Genomic DNA, 17,183 nt, shown 5'->3' with positions numbered 1-17,183 from the left:
CCAAGCGCTTCCTCGGGGACAGCTGAAGCCTCTCCACGGAGCCTCCCTCTGGGGCTGGAGGACATGTGGGGGTCCAGGATATGACAGATGCCTCCCAGGTGTCACGCACAACACCACAACCAACAGTCCCTGTTTCCATTTGAAAACTGGCATGGCTGCACCTGAATCCCCACTTCCTTTCTTTTTCCTCTGTGGAGCTGGGATTTGAACTCAGGGCCTTGCTCTTGCTAGGCAGGTGCTCTACCTCAAGGAGGACTTGAGTCACTCCTACAGACCATATTTTGCTTTAGCTATTTTTTGGATAGGGTCTCATTTGTCCAGGGTCAGTCTCAGACTGTGATCCTGCTACCTATGCCTCCTACATAGTTGGGATCACAGGCATGCACCACTGCCCCCGACTCACTAGTTGTGATGGGGTCTCACTTGTCTGCACTAGCCTCAGACTGCATGGTTTTCAAACTCCACCTCTTGCAGAGCTGGATTACAGGCGTGAGCCACTGCGTCCAGCCTCAATTTTCTTATTAACAGAAAGGGGGTGGGTTGGTGTGCCTACGTACCAGAATATAGTCTTATCATTGGTAATTCTGTTCCCTGTTCTCAGCCCAGCCCCAGCCCTGGCTCAGAACCTGGTCAGAGCTGACTTCTGCAGGGCTCAGAACCCAGAGCTTCCACCATGCGCTGCCCGTCAGGACCTTGGACAGCAGCTCAGGTGCAGGGTGGGGGTGGGGGGGTTTGAGAGAGCAGCCTGGACGCCATAGGCCTTAAGGACAAAGGAAGATAACTGCAGCAAGTCCTGGAGCCCCGAAGTTAGTGCTGCCCACTGCCGATCTCCTCCCACCGACTTTTGCCTTTCAGAGAAATCAGAAGCTGTAGCTGGAAGCAAGGAGGGTCTGGCAGAAGAAGTCAAGGTCACAGCCCCCTGGACGTGAGCCGGGGAGGGCAGGGCCTGGCTCTGGGGCGGGCTCTGTGGGCCTCCTTGGACAAGACCCTGTTCGACTTGAGTTCACACTGACACTATAAAAGGCACCGATGCATCGTGGTTGTTATTTTTTTGAAATAAAACTCAGGCTCAAGGAAGAAGGGGATGTTTGTCTAATTCAAATAAGTCACCGGGACAGAAGTGAGGTGGCAATGAGCCTGCTGGCGGACACAGCAGAGCAAACATGGTCTGTTTCCATCTTGTTGACATACACGTGCAGCAGAACAGGAAATTACTCTCCGTGGTGCCTGTTTCATCTGTTTAATTGCTGCTTGATAATAAATTACAACACAGAGTCCATTAATTAAGCTAACGATGCCCGTGGAATGCCAGGCTCTTGTTTGGGAGTCGCCTGGTTAGAGGAGCTGTGGTTCAGTCTATCCACATTGCTCAGGAAGCACTTCTTTTTTCTTGCTTGCTTTTTGCAGTACTGGAGCTTGAACTCAGGACCTACACCTTGAACCACTCCACCAGCCCTTTTTTGTGATGGGTTTTTTTGAGATTGGGTCTCTTGAACTATTTGCCGGGGCTGGCTTTGAACCGTGATCCTCCTGATCTCTGCCTCGAGTAACTGGGATTACAGGCGTGAGCCACCACACCTGACAGGAAGCAGTTTTAAAGAGGCCAGGGTGCCTGGTGGGAAGGCAGGACTCCTGGCTTAGAGGGACTTGACCCTGGGAAGGAGGTGGGCAGCTTTGGTGAATGAGCGAGGGCCAGGCTGGTTGCTGGAGCGCAGTGCCCAGGGTGCACACTGATTCCGAACGTGTGGCAGAGCAGAAAATAGCATTACACTTGTTTTGAAAAATGAGCAGGTGGACAGCAACCAGAGTCACTTAGAGGTGTGTGTTCTGGGGCCAGGAAGAGCCACGAGCAGTCTGACTCGGTTTGATGTTCTAGAATCAGCTAAATGTTCATTGGGAAAGTTCTGCACTCAGGTAGAACTGGTGAATGATGAAGTCTAGCTATTTCTGAATGGTGGCCCTGGTACCATGCTGTGTCACTGAAGTCCCACCAGGAAAGCAACCTGGTGCCTGCCTTCTGTCTGGGGAGGGAGGGTGGAGGTGGTCGCCTTCAGGGTGAAGGGCCTTATTCTGGCTGGATCTGTTTAGCAGGTGCCCACCTGGCAGGATCTCAAGGGAGGGGATAAAGAGGAATAAAGGGTCAGGCACTGGTGGCTCATGTCTGTAATCACAGAAAGCTGAGATCAGGAGGATCATAGTTCTAGGCCAGTCTGGGCAAAAAGTTTGAGAGACCGACCCCACCTTAATCAGGAAACCAGCTATGGTGGAGCACGCCTATCATCCCGGCTACTGCAGGAAGCATAAATAGAAGGATCACAGTCAAGGCCAGTCAGGGCATAAGGGAGACCCTACCTTTAAAATAACCTGAGTAAAAAGGGCTGGGGTGTGGCTCAAGTGGTACAGCATCTGTCTTGCAAGTGCAAAGCCCTGAGTTCAAATCCCAGTATCACAAGAAACAAACAACAAAAAACCCCAGAACCACCAGAAAGGAAACAAAAAAAAGAGGACTGAAGACTCTGGAAAGGTGAGGTGGGCAAGGAAGACGAGGTACTGATGTGTGCCCAGACTGGAGGTGTGGGCATCCGGAGGGCGTTGGAGGAGCTCTAGGTGCTCAGGGTTGACCGAGGGCAGGGGGTGCTGGGAGGAGGTGACCACAGGGCCACAGATGTCACACACAGCCATCTTTAGGTCCTGATCTGTAGGTTCAACCAAGAACTTTCTGAGTTTTGAAGCCTTCCCCTGAAACCCTGGTTAGAGCCACGCCAGGAAGCCCTTGATCTCTGGGAGCCATTTTTGGGCCCATTTTCCCCTAACGTGCGCTGGTGGCCGGTAAGCCGCAGTGAATAGGCACTCAGTACAAACGCCACCTGTCAGATCAGAAAGTGAGACCTGGGAGTTTCGCGTTGCCCTACAGCTAATCCCGGCATCTCCCAAAACTGGAAGTCAAGTCCAGCCAGGTGTGGAGGTCCCCCAGGCTCGGCGTCCAGCTTCGGCTGTCGGGACTGGAGCTGGGCCACAGGAAGATGGGCTGCGGGGTGTGCTGGGCACTGCCACCCGTCCTGTGGCCCCACTCTTCATTGGTACTGGACCAGCATCCCCATCCATCCTTCTGCCTCGCAAACATCCTCAGGGCACAAAACTCCTGACAGTTAGACAGCTCGATGCGGGGGTTATTTCAGCTCACTCCAGCAGTGTCAGTCGCCATGGGGGTGGAGCAGAGCCGCCCACTTCGGGGGGGGGCGGAGAGAGAGAGAGAGAGAGAGAGAGAGAGAGAGAGAGAGAGAGAGAGAGAGAGAGAGAGCGCGAGCGCACGCACCGAGCTAGCAAGCTCTCCTTTCTCCTGTTCGGCACCAGCCGCAGCTGTGGGGTCTGTCGCCCTCACCCAGGGCGGGTCCCCTCGTCAGTGCCCCCCACACACGCCCCGGTGCGCGGCACTGACGTCCCGGGAGCCTCAGCCCAGCGCCTGCGCGGCGACCAAGGCGGCCCGGAGCCTCCGCGTGCGCGTGCGGGAAGAAGCGCGTGCGGGAAGCGCGTGCGCGTGGACTCTGCACGCGTGTACAGGGCAGCAGGGCGCGGACCTCACTTCTCTCTTTACAGACCAACTGCGACGCCGAGAGCGACGAGGACATCCTGACCGAGCACCACCTTTGGTCCCTCATGGAAATGTGTCCCTAGCTTGTCACTTGTCCTTTGTGACTGCTGTCTGACACACTGATGTTTAAAATTTTTATGAACACCAAGTCTAATGACATGTTTGGATTTGTGCTCCCTCCGTCTTCTAACGGAGTTCGTGCTAAGGGCTTTGTTTTCTCTCCCCCTCCCTCCCCCCTCTCCCCAGTCTCTCTTCCCCCTCCCTCTCTCTCCCCCTCCCTTCCCCCTCCCCCTCCCTCGCTCATCCTCCCTCTCTCTCCTCCTCCCTCTCTCTCCCCTTCCCTCTCTCTCTCCCTCTTCCCATCCCTGTCCCTCCCTCCCCCCTTTCTGGCTAAAGGTTTTCCCCTTTCCAAGCTATGTCGCCTGTTCCCCGAAAGACTGGAAACACTTTCCTCTTTCTCAGTAGCGCTTCGCTCTTGCACCAGCACTTATGACCCAGGACACACGGACCAAACTGAGGGTGGCCCTCCAGGGTGGACCTGTCAGCTGTCTCAAGAGGAATTTGCTCCCTATTTCTCCCATGTCAGGGGCAGAAGCATTTGGTGACAGTGACAGCATACAGACATCTTTGCATATTAGCAATTAGCCTGAAAATTACTTAATTTCTTTTCCTTCCTTCCTTTTTTCTTTCCTTCCTCCCTCCCTCCCTCCCTCCCTCCTTCCCTCCCTTTCTTCCTTCCTTTCTTTCTGTGGTACTGAGGTTTGAACTCAGGGCCTCCACCTTGAGCCACTCCACCAGCCCTTTTAGGGATGGAGTTTTTCAAGATAGGGTCTCGAGAACTATTTGCCCAGGCTGGCTTCAAACCATCATCCTCCTGATCTCTGCCTCCTGAGTAGCTGGGATTATAGGCGTGAGCTGCGGGTGCCATCTCCTTTTCTTTTTAATATGAAGCACACATATTGATCCTTTTGATATCTGCACTGATGGATCCATTTATGAGTCTTTCCCCTAGCTTCTGTAACCAGAAAGCTTCCTACCTTTTTGTGTGGTGGCACTGGGATTTGAACTCAGGGCCTTACTCTTGTTAGGCAAGCGCTCCACCCCTTGACCCATACCCTTTTGGCTTTAGCTCTTTCTTTTTCAAATAGTACGTGCATTTGTCTGGGGCTGGCCTCATTCCACGATCCTCCCAATTTCTTCCTCCTGAGTAGCTGGGATTACAAGCATGAGCCACCATGCCTGGCCCCCACCTTCACTTAAAAATTATCAGATAGGGAACAATGACTCAAGTAGAGGGTCACAGAAGTTTCCAGAAGTCCCCCAAGGCCCCTCTGGGCTGGTGATTTTACTCCCTTCCTGTTCACAGGTGAGTGCCTACCTGTGGTCCCCAGCCGTGACATGGGTACAGTATTGCTGTGTGGTTCTCCAACGGGCCCTGGTCCAAACAGACATCTTTTGCTTTGTTGTTCCGAAGCTGCAGAAGCAGAGAAAACATCATCTGTCAGAGCTACATACAGGACACGCCACTTCCCAGTCACCACTCCACCGTGCCTTGTGGTGAGGTCATGACAGAAGGCCACAGGATGCCACCAAGTGGCGGCCAAACTCAATGCTGACACCTGATCACCAGTGAGAAAGATGGAGTCTCCCAGGGGGTGGCGGAGGCACCGGCCCTGTGTCTGTGTCCTGGGCAGCCTGACCTCCACCCTCCATCCAGCTCTGCAGCATCAAAAAAGATCTTGGAAGGGACAGGTGTGGTGTGCACACCTGTAATCCCATCCACTTGGGAGGTAGAGATTGGGAAGACCCTGGTCCCAGGTAGCAGGCAAAAACACGAGACCCTGTGTGAGTAACTAAAGGCAGACGGCTGGGGTCGTGCCTGTGTAGCAAGCGCCATGCCCCAGGGCTTCGCCCCACTGGAGGACCCACAGGCCACTCCTAATAGGAAGTGACCTCCCAGCTGGGAGGAAGTGACTTCCCAGCTAAGAATCAAGGACATAGGGAGCCATGCCGCGGCAGGCTATCTGGATTTTTGCTTTCTATTGCGGCGTTGTCTCTGTTGTATACGCATTGTGCTTTTCATATAATTCAGGGTAAAAGGGAAGAAAAAGACGAGCAGAAATGATCAAGGGACCAGGGTGGCTCAAGGACAACAAGAGCCAGCCACTGCCTTCTAGACAGATGCGTTAATGGCCCAGTGTCTTTGTGCACACTGGAGAGCTTTAGCAGGATGAAAAGTCAAATTTCACTAAGAGTCAGGATGTAGATAATTTGTGTGCCTTTGTTTAGAAGTTATTTTAAGACAGTCCAGTTCTGTAGCTTAAGGTGTGCACCAAAGTTCACATGTTGGCAACCTGGCCCCCAAAGTCACTTGGGGGTGATCAGAATGGGATGAGGTCACGAGGGTGGAGCTCCCATGATGCACCAGCGACTTTACAAGAAGCGCAGGAGAGGTCTGAGCTGGCAGCTTGCTCTGTCTCCCCACATGATGTCCTCCACCATGTTGGATGAAGCACAGAAGACCTAGGAGATTCCGGTGCCAAACTCTTGGGCATCCAGAACCATGAGCCAAGTCAATTTTTCTTTATAAATTACCCAGTTTCTGGTATTTTGTGATAGTAACAGAAAATGAAAAATCAGCTAATGGAGATGAGCAAAAAATTAAAAACCAAGGACAAGTGATTTGTCCTCTGGTGGGATTGGGTGTCAGTGGTGTTGTGGAGTGAGATACACCCGAACATGTGCTCAAAGATGTCTGTCTGTCCTTTCCACCACACTGGGGTCTGGGTGTGGCAAAAAGAACCAGCTGGAGTGAGCACTGAACACCAACTCCAGAAATGGTAAATGTTGGTAATCTAATTGAATTTGGTTAATTTTCTTTCTTTCTTTTTTTTTTTCAGTACTGGGGTTTGAACTCAGGGCCTACACCTTGAGCCACTCCACCAGCTGTTTTTTGTGAAGTGTTTTTTTGAGATAGGGTCTCATGAACTATTTTCCTGGGCTGGCTTTGAACTATGATCCTCCTGATCTCTGCCTCCTAGTAGCTGGGATTACAGGTGTGAGACACCAGCGCCTGCAATTTGATTTCTTTCATTTGCTGTGATTGTCCATTTGAAATACATTTCAGTGTAAGATGTGCCCAGCAAGTAGGGGAAGAATCACAGACGCAAATGTCCTAAAATGTTAGCATTGATCCAATCTGGGATTTGGAATTCAGAATGTTATTTTCATCTTTACATTTTCCAAAGCATGTAGGCATTGGGTTTATTTTTAAAATAAAGGAAAATTTTCTAAAGAAAAAAACTTCCCCCTTAAGAAAATAATCAGAATATGATTTCTGTTTTCTCCCAAGGTCACCAGGAGTTATTTACACTGTGGCTGATGTGGACGGCAGTTCTCGGAATTGCGCATTGCACAGACTGTCGAACTATACCTGGCGACCCTGGCCACCTTCTAGCATATTCTTGTTTTTCACCTTTCTTTTTTAATACTTGTTTTTCTTCTAGTTATGAAATAAACGCAGAAAACATTAGTGAAAACTGTATCACACAAAATTTGCCTGCAATCCCACCACCCCTGGCAACTGTAGCCCTTAAGTGGCTGCCAGCTGCCTCCTTTTGTCATCTGACATCAGCTCTTCACCACTATGGCAACAATATTTTTCTTACATTATTAAAATTTTGTACACACTATTTGTACCGCCTGCCAAATTGTTTAAACTATAAATATATTATCTTAACTAATCTTCAAGTGAAATTCAAATATAGTTTTTGTTCCAAAATATAAAATCACTGAAATGAACAAATGTATTCTCAATTCTTTGTCCCTGTTTCAGATTATTTGTTTGGGATAAGAGTGAGGAAGCAAGTATGACTGCCATTAAGCTTTTTAATATGTGTAGTTCAAATTGCTTTTTTAAAAGCTTGCTGTAATTTGGAGTCTCACCGGAGGATATGCAATTCTTCATATTACCAAGACCTTGTGAAAAAAGCACCAATATCCATTCCAAAAATGAATCTTCATTCATTTGTCAGGAAGGGAAATGCTACCACAATTTGCTTAAAGACTTATTTCACTTTCTCTGAATATGAAACAAATTTTTTAAATTTCCATGTGTTTTTAAACCTCTTGCATTTTCTCTTGCTTAACTGTATTTGGCTATTTTCCTTTGGGAAGGCTTCATTTTGCTATTTAAATCAGAGTTTGGGCTCATGACAAATTAATGGCTATATCCTTTCACCTGTAGAATTTCTGGCACATATGTTTCCCTGGTCAGATGAGGTATAGGTCATTTTTGTATTTATCAGTTCAGATCCATTGCGCCCCTCTTCTGTTTTTCCTTCCTTGGCTTTCATTTTCAGGACGTCCTTTCCCCACTCAGAGATCAGATTCATCTTGAGTTCCCTATGATTCTTTTGATTTGTTTTTACTGAATGTCCAAGTCTATCTGAAATATATCTGGTGTATAGTAAGCTGTAAGAATTTAAACTGACTTCTTTTCTAAAGAGCTAAGCAATTTACTCAATTGTCTTAGGAAATAATCCATTCTTGCCCATCATTTTTGATACCTTTCATAATTGATTTTCCTTTGATAACAAAAAAAATCACACACTTCGATTTTGAAGAGAAGACAAGGAAGCTAGGGCCTAATAATAACTATGGTTGTGCTCCAGGAACTGCTCCCAGAACTCCACAGAGTGGGGCTCACTTTCCCTCCCAATGACCCATGCACGAGGGTTGTGCACTGTGTACTTTCATGTCTCCCATTTTACAGATGAAGAAATAGAAACCAAAGCCAGGTGTGGTGGCTCATGCGTGTAATCCCAGCTACCTGGGAGGCAGAGATCAGGAGGATCAGGGTGTGAGGCCAGTCTAGGCAAATAGTCTGTGAGACCCCATCTCCAAAATAACCAGAGTAAAATGGACTGGCGGTATGGCTCAATTGGTAGAGCTCCTGCTTTGTAAATGCAAAGTTCTGAGTTCAAAACCTAGTCCCATAAAAAGAAACCAAAATGGAAGCCAATACAAGCCACCTGGCTGGTACCAACCAGCTCAACAGGATTTGAATCCCATGTCCCTAACTGTGACAGAATCCTCGCCTTGCCAAAAGTGAGCGTCCCTCTCTGAACTCCAGCTTGGACTGGTTATCACCTCGCACCCTGATTATCTAACCTGGGCTTGACCTCCTTTCTCCAAAGGGACAACAAAGAACAGGAAAATTCACAGTGGGAGGAGAAATGGATATACTCCAAGTGCAAGGGAGGTGAAGGCTTCACCCTGGTAGTCCTGGGGAGTCCCAGTAGGTGTGGGGAGAAGACCATATGGTGGAGCTGGCAGGGGTCTCTTGCTGAGCTGGGTCCTCTGCTCCCTGGCCTGGCTGTGTCAGGGATTCTACCTCTAGGCAGGCATTGCCAGCAAGTGTGGAGGGAGGCAGAACCCATACAGTGTGTGAGACCCATAGAAAACACCTGGCATCAGAGCAGTCTTGATGGGTGTGCTTTGCTGTTACCGTCATTTTTAAATCTCCCTAAAATGCATATGTCTGCATTTATAATAAAAGTCCATTTGTTTTAGCATACTGAAAGGTGAGCCAGGTGCCGGTTCACTCCTGTAATCCCAGCTACTCAGGAGGCAGAGATCAGGAGGATCACGGTTTGAAGACAGCCCTAGGCAAAATAGTTCACAAGACCCTATCTCAAAAAAACCTAACACAAAAAGGGCTGGTGGAGTGGCTCAAGGTGTAGGCCTTGAGTTCAAGCCCCAGTACTGCAAAAAAAAAAAAAAAAAAAATCAATGTTTTGGGAGGTGAGATTATTTCACCATAGATCCGAGCAGACTGTCTCTTCTCTCTTGGATGTTATGTGGCTCTGGTTCGCAGCACTGAGCAGTGTTTCTGATTTAGGAGTTTTTCCAGCTCTGCTTCTTTTCTCTTGCCTACCTTCCTGCCCAGCACCTCCACTTACAGCTCCCAGAGGGTCTCAAGGTCAAAATGTGTCAAATGGATCAACACTACGTACTGCACAGATGACGTTTTGTCCTGTGTCTGTCAGAACATTTACTCTTATCACATTTGCTCCCAGACCCTTGACAGCTGGAGGGAGCTGGAGGCTGCACTGGCACCTCCAAGAATGGATGGATGGATGAGTGGATAAATGAGTGAGTGTGTGAATGAATGAATGAATGGATGAATTAATGAGTGAGTGGATGAATGAATGGGTGGATGAGTGAATGAATGGATGGATGAGTGAATGAATGGATGGATGAATGGATGGATGGATGAGTGGATGAATGGATGGATGGATGAATGGATGGATGGATGAGTGGATGAATGGATGGATGGATGAGTGGATGAATGGATGGATGGATGAGTGGATGAATGGATGGATGGATGAATGGATCGATGGATGAGTGGATGGATGGATGGATGAGTGGATGGATGGATGGATGAGTGGATGAATGGATGGATGGATGGATGAGTGGATGAATGGATGGATGGATAGATGAGTGGATGAATGGATGGATGGATGAGTGAATGGATGGATGGATGAATGGGTGGATGGATGAGTGAATGAATGGATGGATGGATGAATGGGTGGATGGATGAGGGAGTGGGTGAATGAATGAGTGGGTGAATGAATGAAGGATGGATGAGTGACAGTGAAGCACTGCACAGCCTACTGAATAGCAGTCCCCTAAGCGAGCAGGCAGGTCTCCTCACCTCCCCGTAGGCAACGGTGTTGTTGTATCTTCTCATTTCCGGGTAGACGTGGTCCAGGTACCACTGGAAATTCTTACACTTCAGACTCTTCCTTAACGCTCTTCTTTCAGACACATCGCCTATGTCAATCCCTGGGTTCTGAAAGCAGAGAGAGGCAAGAGGTGTCAGTGACAGGGGACTCTGGTCACAACAGGGGACAGGTGGCACCCCTTTCAGAGAAGACCTGAGCTCCGCAGTCTTGCTTGGAAGGTTCTAGGAGAACTGCTTGACTGGCTGAGACCCAGGCAAGGAACGGGCCTTTCCAAGCACACTCAGGAACCCCCAGCCCCATCGCCATCTTTACCATCCCTGGTCAAACGGTCCCTGGGATGCACGAATGCCAACCATCTATGTCCTCAGCAATTCTCTCTCATTGCGTCTGTAACCCTCAGAGCCAATTATCAGAGGAATTATTTGTTTAAGACAAGAAAATAAATGCCTATAACTTCCTCCTATCTTTCTTTTGCATACATCTGCAATTCCCCTTTTGTGAGCTCAGTGTGAAGCTCATTTTAGGCAGGAGAAAATAATTCTCCACTGCAAAGCTTGTAATGATGTTCTAATGAATAATTCACTTTGCTTTTTCAGAAATGAACCTGTAATGGGTGGCTGTGCGCTGACGGGGGAAATAAAACATCTGAAATACAACTCCACTTCTCAGCTGCAAGATGGCTGCATGTGGAAGGCAACAGGATGATGGCTTCTCTGCAGGGGGTGGCCAGGTGGGCTTGGGGTGGGGCCAAGGGGAAGGTCAAATCATTTCATTGAGACTTCTTCTGCAGTCACACAATGTTTCAAGGAGGAACTCCTTTAAATGTCAAACTTATTAAAATTCAAAGGCAAACCTGAGCTGCAATATTTAACTCTTTGCTTGAATATACTTAATATACTTAACATAACTCACGAAAACAGTCATTTTTTTGGTGGGACTGAGATTTGAACTCAGGGCTTCCCCCTTGCAAAGCAGGCACTCTACAGCTTGAGCCACTCCTCCAGTCCATTTTGCTCTGCTTATTTTGGAGAACTATTTGCCCTGGCTGTCCTCAAACCATGATCCTCTCAATCTCAGCCTCCCAAGTAGCTGGGATTACAGGCGTGAACCACCATGCCTGGCCAAAAGAAATGGGCATGAAAAAAAAAGTGCGAGGCTACCTTTCCCATTTGGAACCAGGAATACAGTAGTCCTCCATTTCCTGGGGTTTTGTTTTCTGCAATTTCGGTTGGCAATAATTAACCATGGTTTAAAAGTATTAAGTGGGAAATTCCAGGAGTAAACAATTCAGAAGTTTTGAGTTAACTGTGATAACTGTACTTTGTTACTAGTTATTGTTATTAATCTCTTACTGTGTCTAGTTTATAAATTAAACTTTATCATAGATATTATGTGCAGGAAAGTGCAGAGGCTGTAACAGGCTGAGCATGCTTCATATACTGAAGTACTTAGGGCCAGGAGTGTTTCAAATTTAAAATTTTATTACTGTATATTAATTTTACAAAGGGGCTTAGCTTCATTCTGATATTTCCATGCATATAATGGACTTTAATCAAATTCGCCTGATTACTCTTTCTTATCTCTCTTCTCCCTCTTTTTAAATAATTTTTAAATGGGTCTCATTATTCTATTTTTATACATGCATAATAAGAATTTTTTTCAAATTTCAGAATATTTGCATGAACTTTACTGGTTGAGTAAAAGTTAGTCCAAAAGCCCCAGATCTAAGCAGGGTGCCAATGGCTCACACCTATAATCCTAGCTACTAGGGAGGGCCACTACACCTTGAGCTACTCCACCAGTCCGTTTTCTCCTGATGGGTTTTTTCAAGATAGGGTCTCGCGAACTATCTGCCCTGGCTGGCTTCGAACTGCCATCCTCCTGATCTCTGCCTTCTGAGTAGCTGGGATTACAGCGTGAGCCACCAGCACCCAAATTTCTTTCAAGACAGTCTCTCTATGCAGCCTGGGCTGGCCTTGAACTCATGATCCTTCTGCCTCAGCTTCCTGAATGCTGGGATTACAGCTGTGCACCACCATGCCTGGCTTCCAATTCTTTAGGATGCATTTCAAAAGTTGTAACAACAGTGATATACACTCTTCACTTTTATCCTCTGTACACACATTCAGCTGTATTTCTGCTGTCCTGGGCTCTAGCCTCCTGAAATGCAGAGGCTGCTGTCTCTCAGTGGAACCATTCCAGGACACACTCAGGGCCTGGCTTGGACACCTGTTTTTTTAGCACCAGGGTTTGAACTTGGGGCATCAAGCTTGCTAGGCAGGTGATTTACGGCTTAAGCCACTACACCAGACCTTTTTGTGATTCCTTTTTCCCAAGATAGGGTCTTGCAAACTATTTCCTCAGGCCAACTTTGAACTGTGCTCCTTCCGATCAATGCCTCCTGAGTAGCTGGGATTACAGGCACAAGCCACAGTGCCCGGCTCACCTGTGGGTCTTCTGACTCCTTGGTCAGATAAACCCGGCAGTGGCCGAGGGACAGGTCACTCCCGTATGAAGGAGGAGGCACACTGTGTCCTGGGCCAGGCCCTGCTCTGAGCATCACCCCATTCAGCTCCGACAAGGGCCTTAGGAGGGAGAACATTTTATTATCTCCATTTTATAGCTGAGGGAATGCAGGTACAGAGGAGATGAGTGGATCAGTTAGGACTTCATGAAGGGACGGGGCTGGGGTTGAAACCCAGCCAGGGCACAAATGCCGCACGGTCCTGCAGTGTGACTGTAGCCATGTGGAAATTGTCCTGCACCATATTCCAGCAGGATGGAGGGGAGCCCTGGAGAGACACGGGGTTCAGCTTTCAGGAGGGCACACCGCGAGGGCCCAGGTGGGGTCTGGTGCCAGAAACCAGCCAAGAGCCTTCTGGACACGCTGTGTGCCCAGGAGCAGATCAGCAGATTAGTACAATAAGCCTGGCATCAGCGCATCTGCAAGGGCAGAGGGTCAGAAACGGTGACATCTGTGACTTTCCAAGAAGGATCTGTCATTTCCCTGTGTGAACCTCCTCCCGGGGAGGGATCCCCAAGTCACTAAGCCGACAGCCCACCTCGAGGGTGGACAGGCCTACCTCCAGGGGCAGGTTCCACGCGATGTACACGTGAGACTTGTAGTCGTCCATCCACACCTCGGCCACCCGCAGCGCGTTCCTCTTGGTGTAGAAGCCGATGTTGCTGTTGTAGGGTTTCTTCTTCCGCTCGATGTGGGCCACCCGTGAGCAAGGGAGGACCTCCATGCTGCCCCCGCAGAGCCACACCTGGAGACACAAAGACTCCATCAGCCTGGCGGGGCCATTCCCACTGCCACCGCCCCCCTCCAGGCCCCAAAGCACGCTGAGCCAATTCAGCACAGAGAGATACGATGAGCGTGTAAAGCCACTCAGATTCCGAGGTTGGTTTGTTATCACAGCATAGCCTGACCTGGCCTGACCGAGACACACAGGACAGGTGGCCCTGGAGATTGCCTACAGCTCCAATGGCTCACGGTAGAAAATTCAGCTCTGGGTGAGTCCTAAGCCTGACACACCCAGCGGGACACATGGGTTTTCTGAAGTTCCCAGCACTGTGTGACTGGCATTCCTCCCTCCCTGCCCTGCCTCCTTCCTTCCTCCCTCCTCTTCTCCCTGCATTCTCTCCCTCCTTCCTCCCTTCCCTTCCCTTCCTTTCTCCCTTCCATTTTCCTTCCTTTTTCCCTCCATTTCTCTCTTCCTTCCTTCAAATCCCAGTACCACCAAAAAGGAAAAAGAAATGAAAAGAAGTGAATCCTAAAGTTCGTATGAAAATACAAGGGACTCAAATAAATGAAATGGTCTATGGTGTTCACTTCTTAATTTCAAAACTTCATACAAAGCTGCCAGAATCAAGACAGTATGACACTGTCATAAGGACAGACAGATAAGCCAATGGGATAGAGCAGAGTTCAGAAATAAACCTGCACGTTTATGGCCAAATAACTTTTGACAAAGGGGCCAACACAATTTAATGGGAAAAGAATAGTTTTTTTCCAACAAATTGTGCTGAAACAACATGCAAAAGAATGAGTAAGGATTCCTATCTCACACTGTACACATGCAAATTAACTCAAAATGGATCAGAGACCTAAATGTAAGAGCGAAAACTACAAAACCCCTAAAAGAAAAACATAAGGGCAAATCCTCATGAATATGCATTAGGCAAGTGTACAACAAGTGATGAATGGATAAACAAAGTGTAGTGTTGGGGTGCCCTGGAACATTAGTTGGCAGTGAAAAAGGAAAGGCCGGTATACACTACACCGTGAATGAGCCTAAAAAGTGTGATAAGTGAGCAAAGTCAGTCACAAAGGACCACGTGTTATGTATTCTATTTATTTGAGATGTGCAAAATAAGACAGTCCAACCACAGAAGGCAGACGGACAGTGACCTAGGACAGAGGAAAATGGAGGGACTACCAGTAAGTATAGACTTTCTTTTTAGGCAGAAAATGGCATAATATTGATTGTGGTGATCTGTGCAGAATGCTCAGAGGGTTCTAAAAATCGTTACAGTGCACACTTTCAGCGAGTGAATTACAGTGGCGGGAGCGTGTCTCAACAAAGCTGTTTATTAAAGATGTGCCGACACAGAGAAGTGAGTTACAGATTCATGGAGTGGATCAGGTTGTGGGGACTCAGGAGGACAAAGAGTTCTGTGAGGACTCTTTTCTGAGCAGGGGTCAGACAAACGAGGGGCCTCGGCCAATGCCCCAAACCATCACAAGAACAGAAGGACCAGGTGGCACCGGAACCCGCAGCCAGGCTCACTCGCTGCCAAGTTCTCCATGAGCAGTGCAGTCCAAGGCCACGATTGTCCCAGTGCCTGGGGGACGGCCACACTTGTGAGAAGGTCCAGTGATGTAGCTGCTAGGATGGGTCAGAGAACAGAGGAGCTGGGAGGAGCCCTGTGCCAGTGTACTTAGCGTCCTGAGCCAGAGAGGGAGGTGGTGGTCCCGGCTGGGGGATGACAGCTCTGCCCAGGTGTCCCCTGGGTGGCAGGGGACACATCTGTGGTGTGCCTCAGGTGGTGCAGTCAGTGGGCACCGACTCAGAGCCACCCCCACTCTTCCTGCAGAGTCTGGGAGGGGGCGGACACTCACCCTGCTGAGCAGAAGGCCTGGCCTTCTGTTAGGCACAGGAAACCTGGGGTGAATGGCCTGGGTGAGGGCTGGCCTGTAATATGGCACCACCTGGCATACACGAGGTCCCGGCCCTCAGCCTGTCACCTCCACTGAACTGACTCACTGCAGCCAACAGCTCACATCTTGCGTGACACGGGAAACGCCGTCAAGAGCTCCCATGCGGCAAAGCCCTCTGCACATACCCGGGTCAGAGGCAGTGGCGCACGCCTGTAATCTCAGCTACTTGGGAGGCAGAGACAAGAGGGTCACGGTTCAAGGCCAGTCCAGGCAAAGTTAACAAGGCCTCTTCTTATAAATGACAACAACAAAACCCAAAAGGGCTGGGGGTGTGGCTCAAGTGGCAGAGTGTGTGCCAAGCAGGTGTGAGGCTCGGGGTTCAATCCCCAGTACTGAAAAAAGAAGAAAGTAAGTAAGTCCAGGCGCCGATGGCTCACACCGTAATCCCAGCTAGTCAGGAGGCAGAGATCAGGAGGATCGCAGTTCAAAGCCAGCCCAGGTAAATAGTTCTTAAGACCCTGGAGGAGTGGCTGAAGGTGTGGTCTCTGAGTTCAAACTTCTGCTTCTCTTCCTGATCCTCCATTTCCTCTGACCGCCTCCCTCCCCAGAGAGGACAGTGTCCCCTCTGTCTGCCCCAGAGCCCAGGACCAGTGAAGTGATTTCAGCAGAGCTGTGAATGCTAGCTAGCACCTCATTAAGTCTTTGCTGAAGAGGAAATGGAGCTCACAGAGGTGACTAAGGTCCTCGTCCCCCACAATCAAAGTGGGGAGGCGGAACCCCACTCTTACCTGGGGCTGCAGCAGCAGGCCCACCCTCACCTGGTGGTGCTGATGGTGCCAGTCCTGCCCATTCAAGGACAGAAACCTTTGGCCACAGACCCTCTGTATTCTCCAGTCACAGCCTTGTCCCTTGCTCTGGGAACCCGACTGTGCCTCCTTTCTTCCTTGTAAACTTAGTGAATGAGGGGAACACAGAAGGGTCCCCTGAGGCTGTGAACATGTCCCAAGGAAGTTCAGTGGATCTTTGGTGGCACCAGTGACACCCTCAGGGTCAGGGGTCAACTCCTCCTGCTGCACCAAGCAGTCGGGTTCTTCGAGGGGACCAAGAAAGGAGCCTGCGAGCTGAGTGGTCCTGGGGGCTCTGCTCTGAGTTGGCTGGGGGTGGCCACAGGCTAAGCTCATGGTTTCTCTAAGTGACAACACATTGATGTGACATCTGTCAGTGGCCAAACAACTGGGTCCAAACAGCAGAAGTGAAGAAATTCAAGAAAGTGGACTGAATGCCTTTGGGTCTTAGCAAGAAACCAACAGGTCAGCAAAGGCTATACCAAGGAATATTCCAGAAGGGAAGTGAAATTCCACCTCAGCCTCTGATGTCCCCCAAGAGTCTGGAAGCAAAAAGGGAGCTCCGCCAACAGCGAGTGTGCTGTCCCGAGCACAGTGAATCCCAAGGAAGGGTCCTGAGGATCCGTTCTCTGCATTAGAGTTTGTCATCCAAAATGGTGGCTCTTCCTGGAGGTGCTAGGAGAGCACGGATCCTGGAGGGCAACTCACAGAGGGGTGGGGATGAAAGCCTGATCAACACATCTCAGACAGGACACCAACCAACTCACTGACTGACTGCCAGTGCGTAAAGGAGCCCGACCAGTGCCCCATGGAGTGGGCCAGTTGACCAGATG

General features: G+C 49.3%; 1 protein-coding gene across 8 annotated transcripts in view; it reads right to left on the bottom strand.

Moving 5' to 3' along the window:
• Positions 1-17,183, bottom strand: part of Galnt17 (polypeptide N-acetylgalactosaminyltransferase 17) — a 433,611-nt gene that overhangs the window by 23,602 nt on the left and 392,826 nt on the right. For all 8 annotated transcript variants that reach the window (XM_074075764.1, XM_074075766.1, XM_074075767.1 and 5 more), the window contains 3 exons: positions 13,425-13,610; positions 10,311-10,448; positions 4,971-5,066 (listed from right to left, as the gene is read on the bottom strand). In XM_074075764.1, the coding sequence (XP_073931865.1) occupies positions 4,971-5,066; positions 10,311-10,448; positions 13,425-13,610 (420 nt within the window). The remainder of the gene's footprint in view (positions 1-4,970; positions 5,067-10,310; positions 10,449-13,424; positions 13,611-17,183) is intronic.

This window comes from Castor canadensis, chromosome 6, assembly GCF_047511655.1.
Source record: "Castor canadensis chromosome 6, mCasCan1.hap1v2, whole genome shotgun sequence".
In the NCBI taxonomy this organism is placed as follows: domain Eukaryota; kingdom Metazoa; phylum Chordata; class Mammalia; order Rodentia; family Castoridae; genus Castor; species Castor canadensis.
Note: the sequence above shows the minus strand (reverse complement) of the source record. Positions and strands in the feature narration are given on the sequence as shown.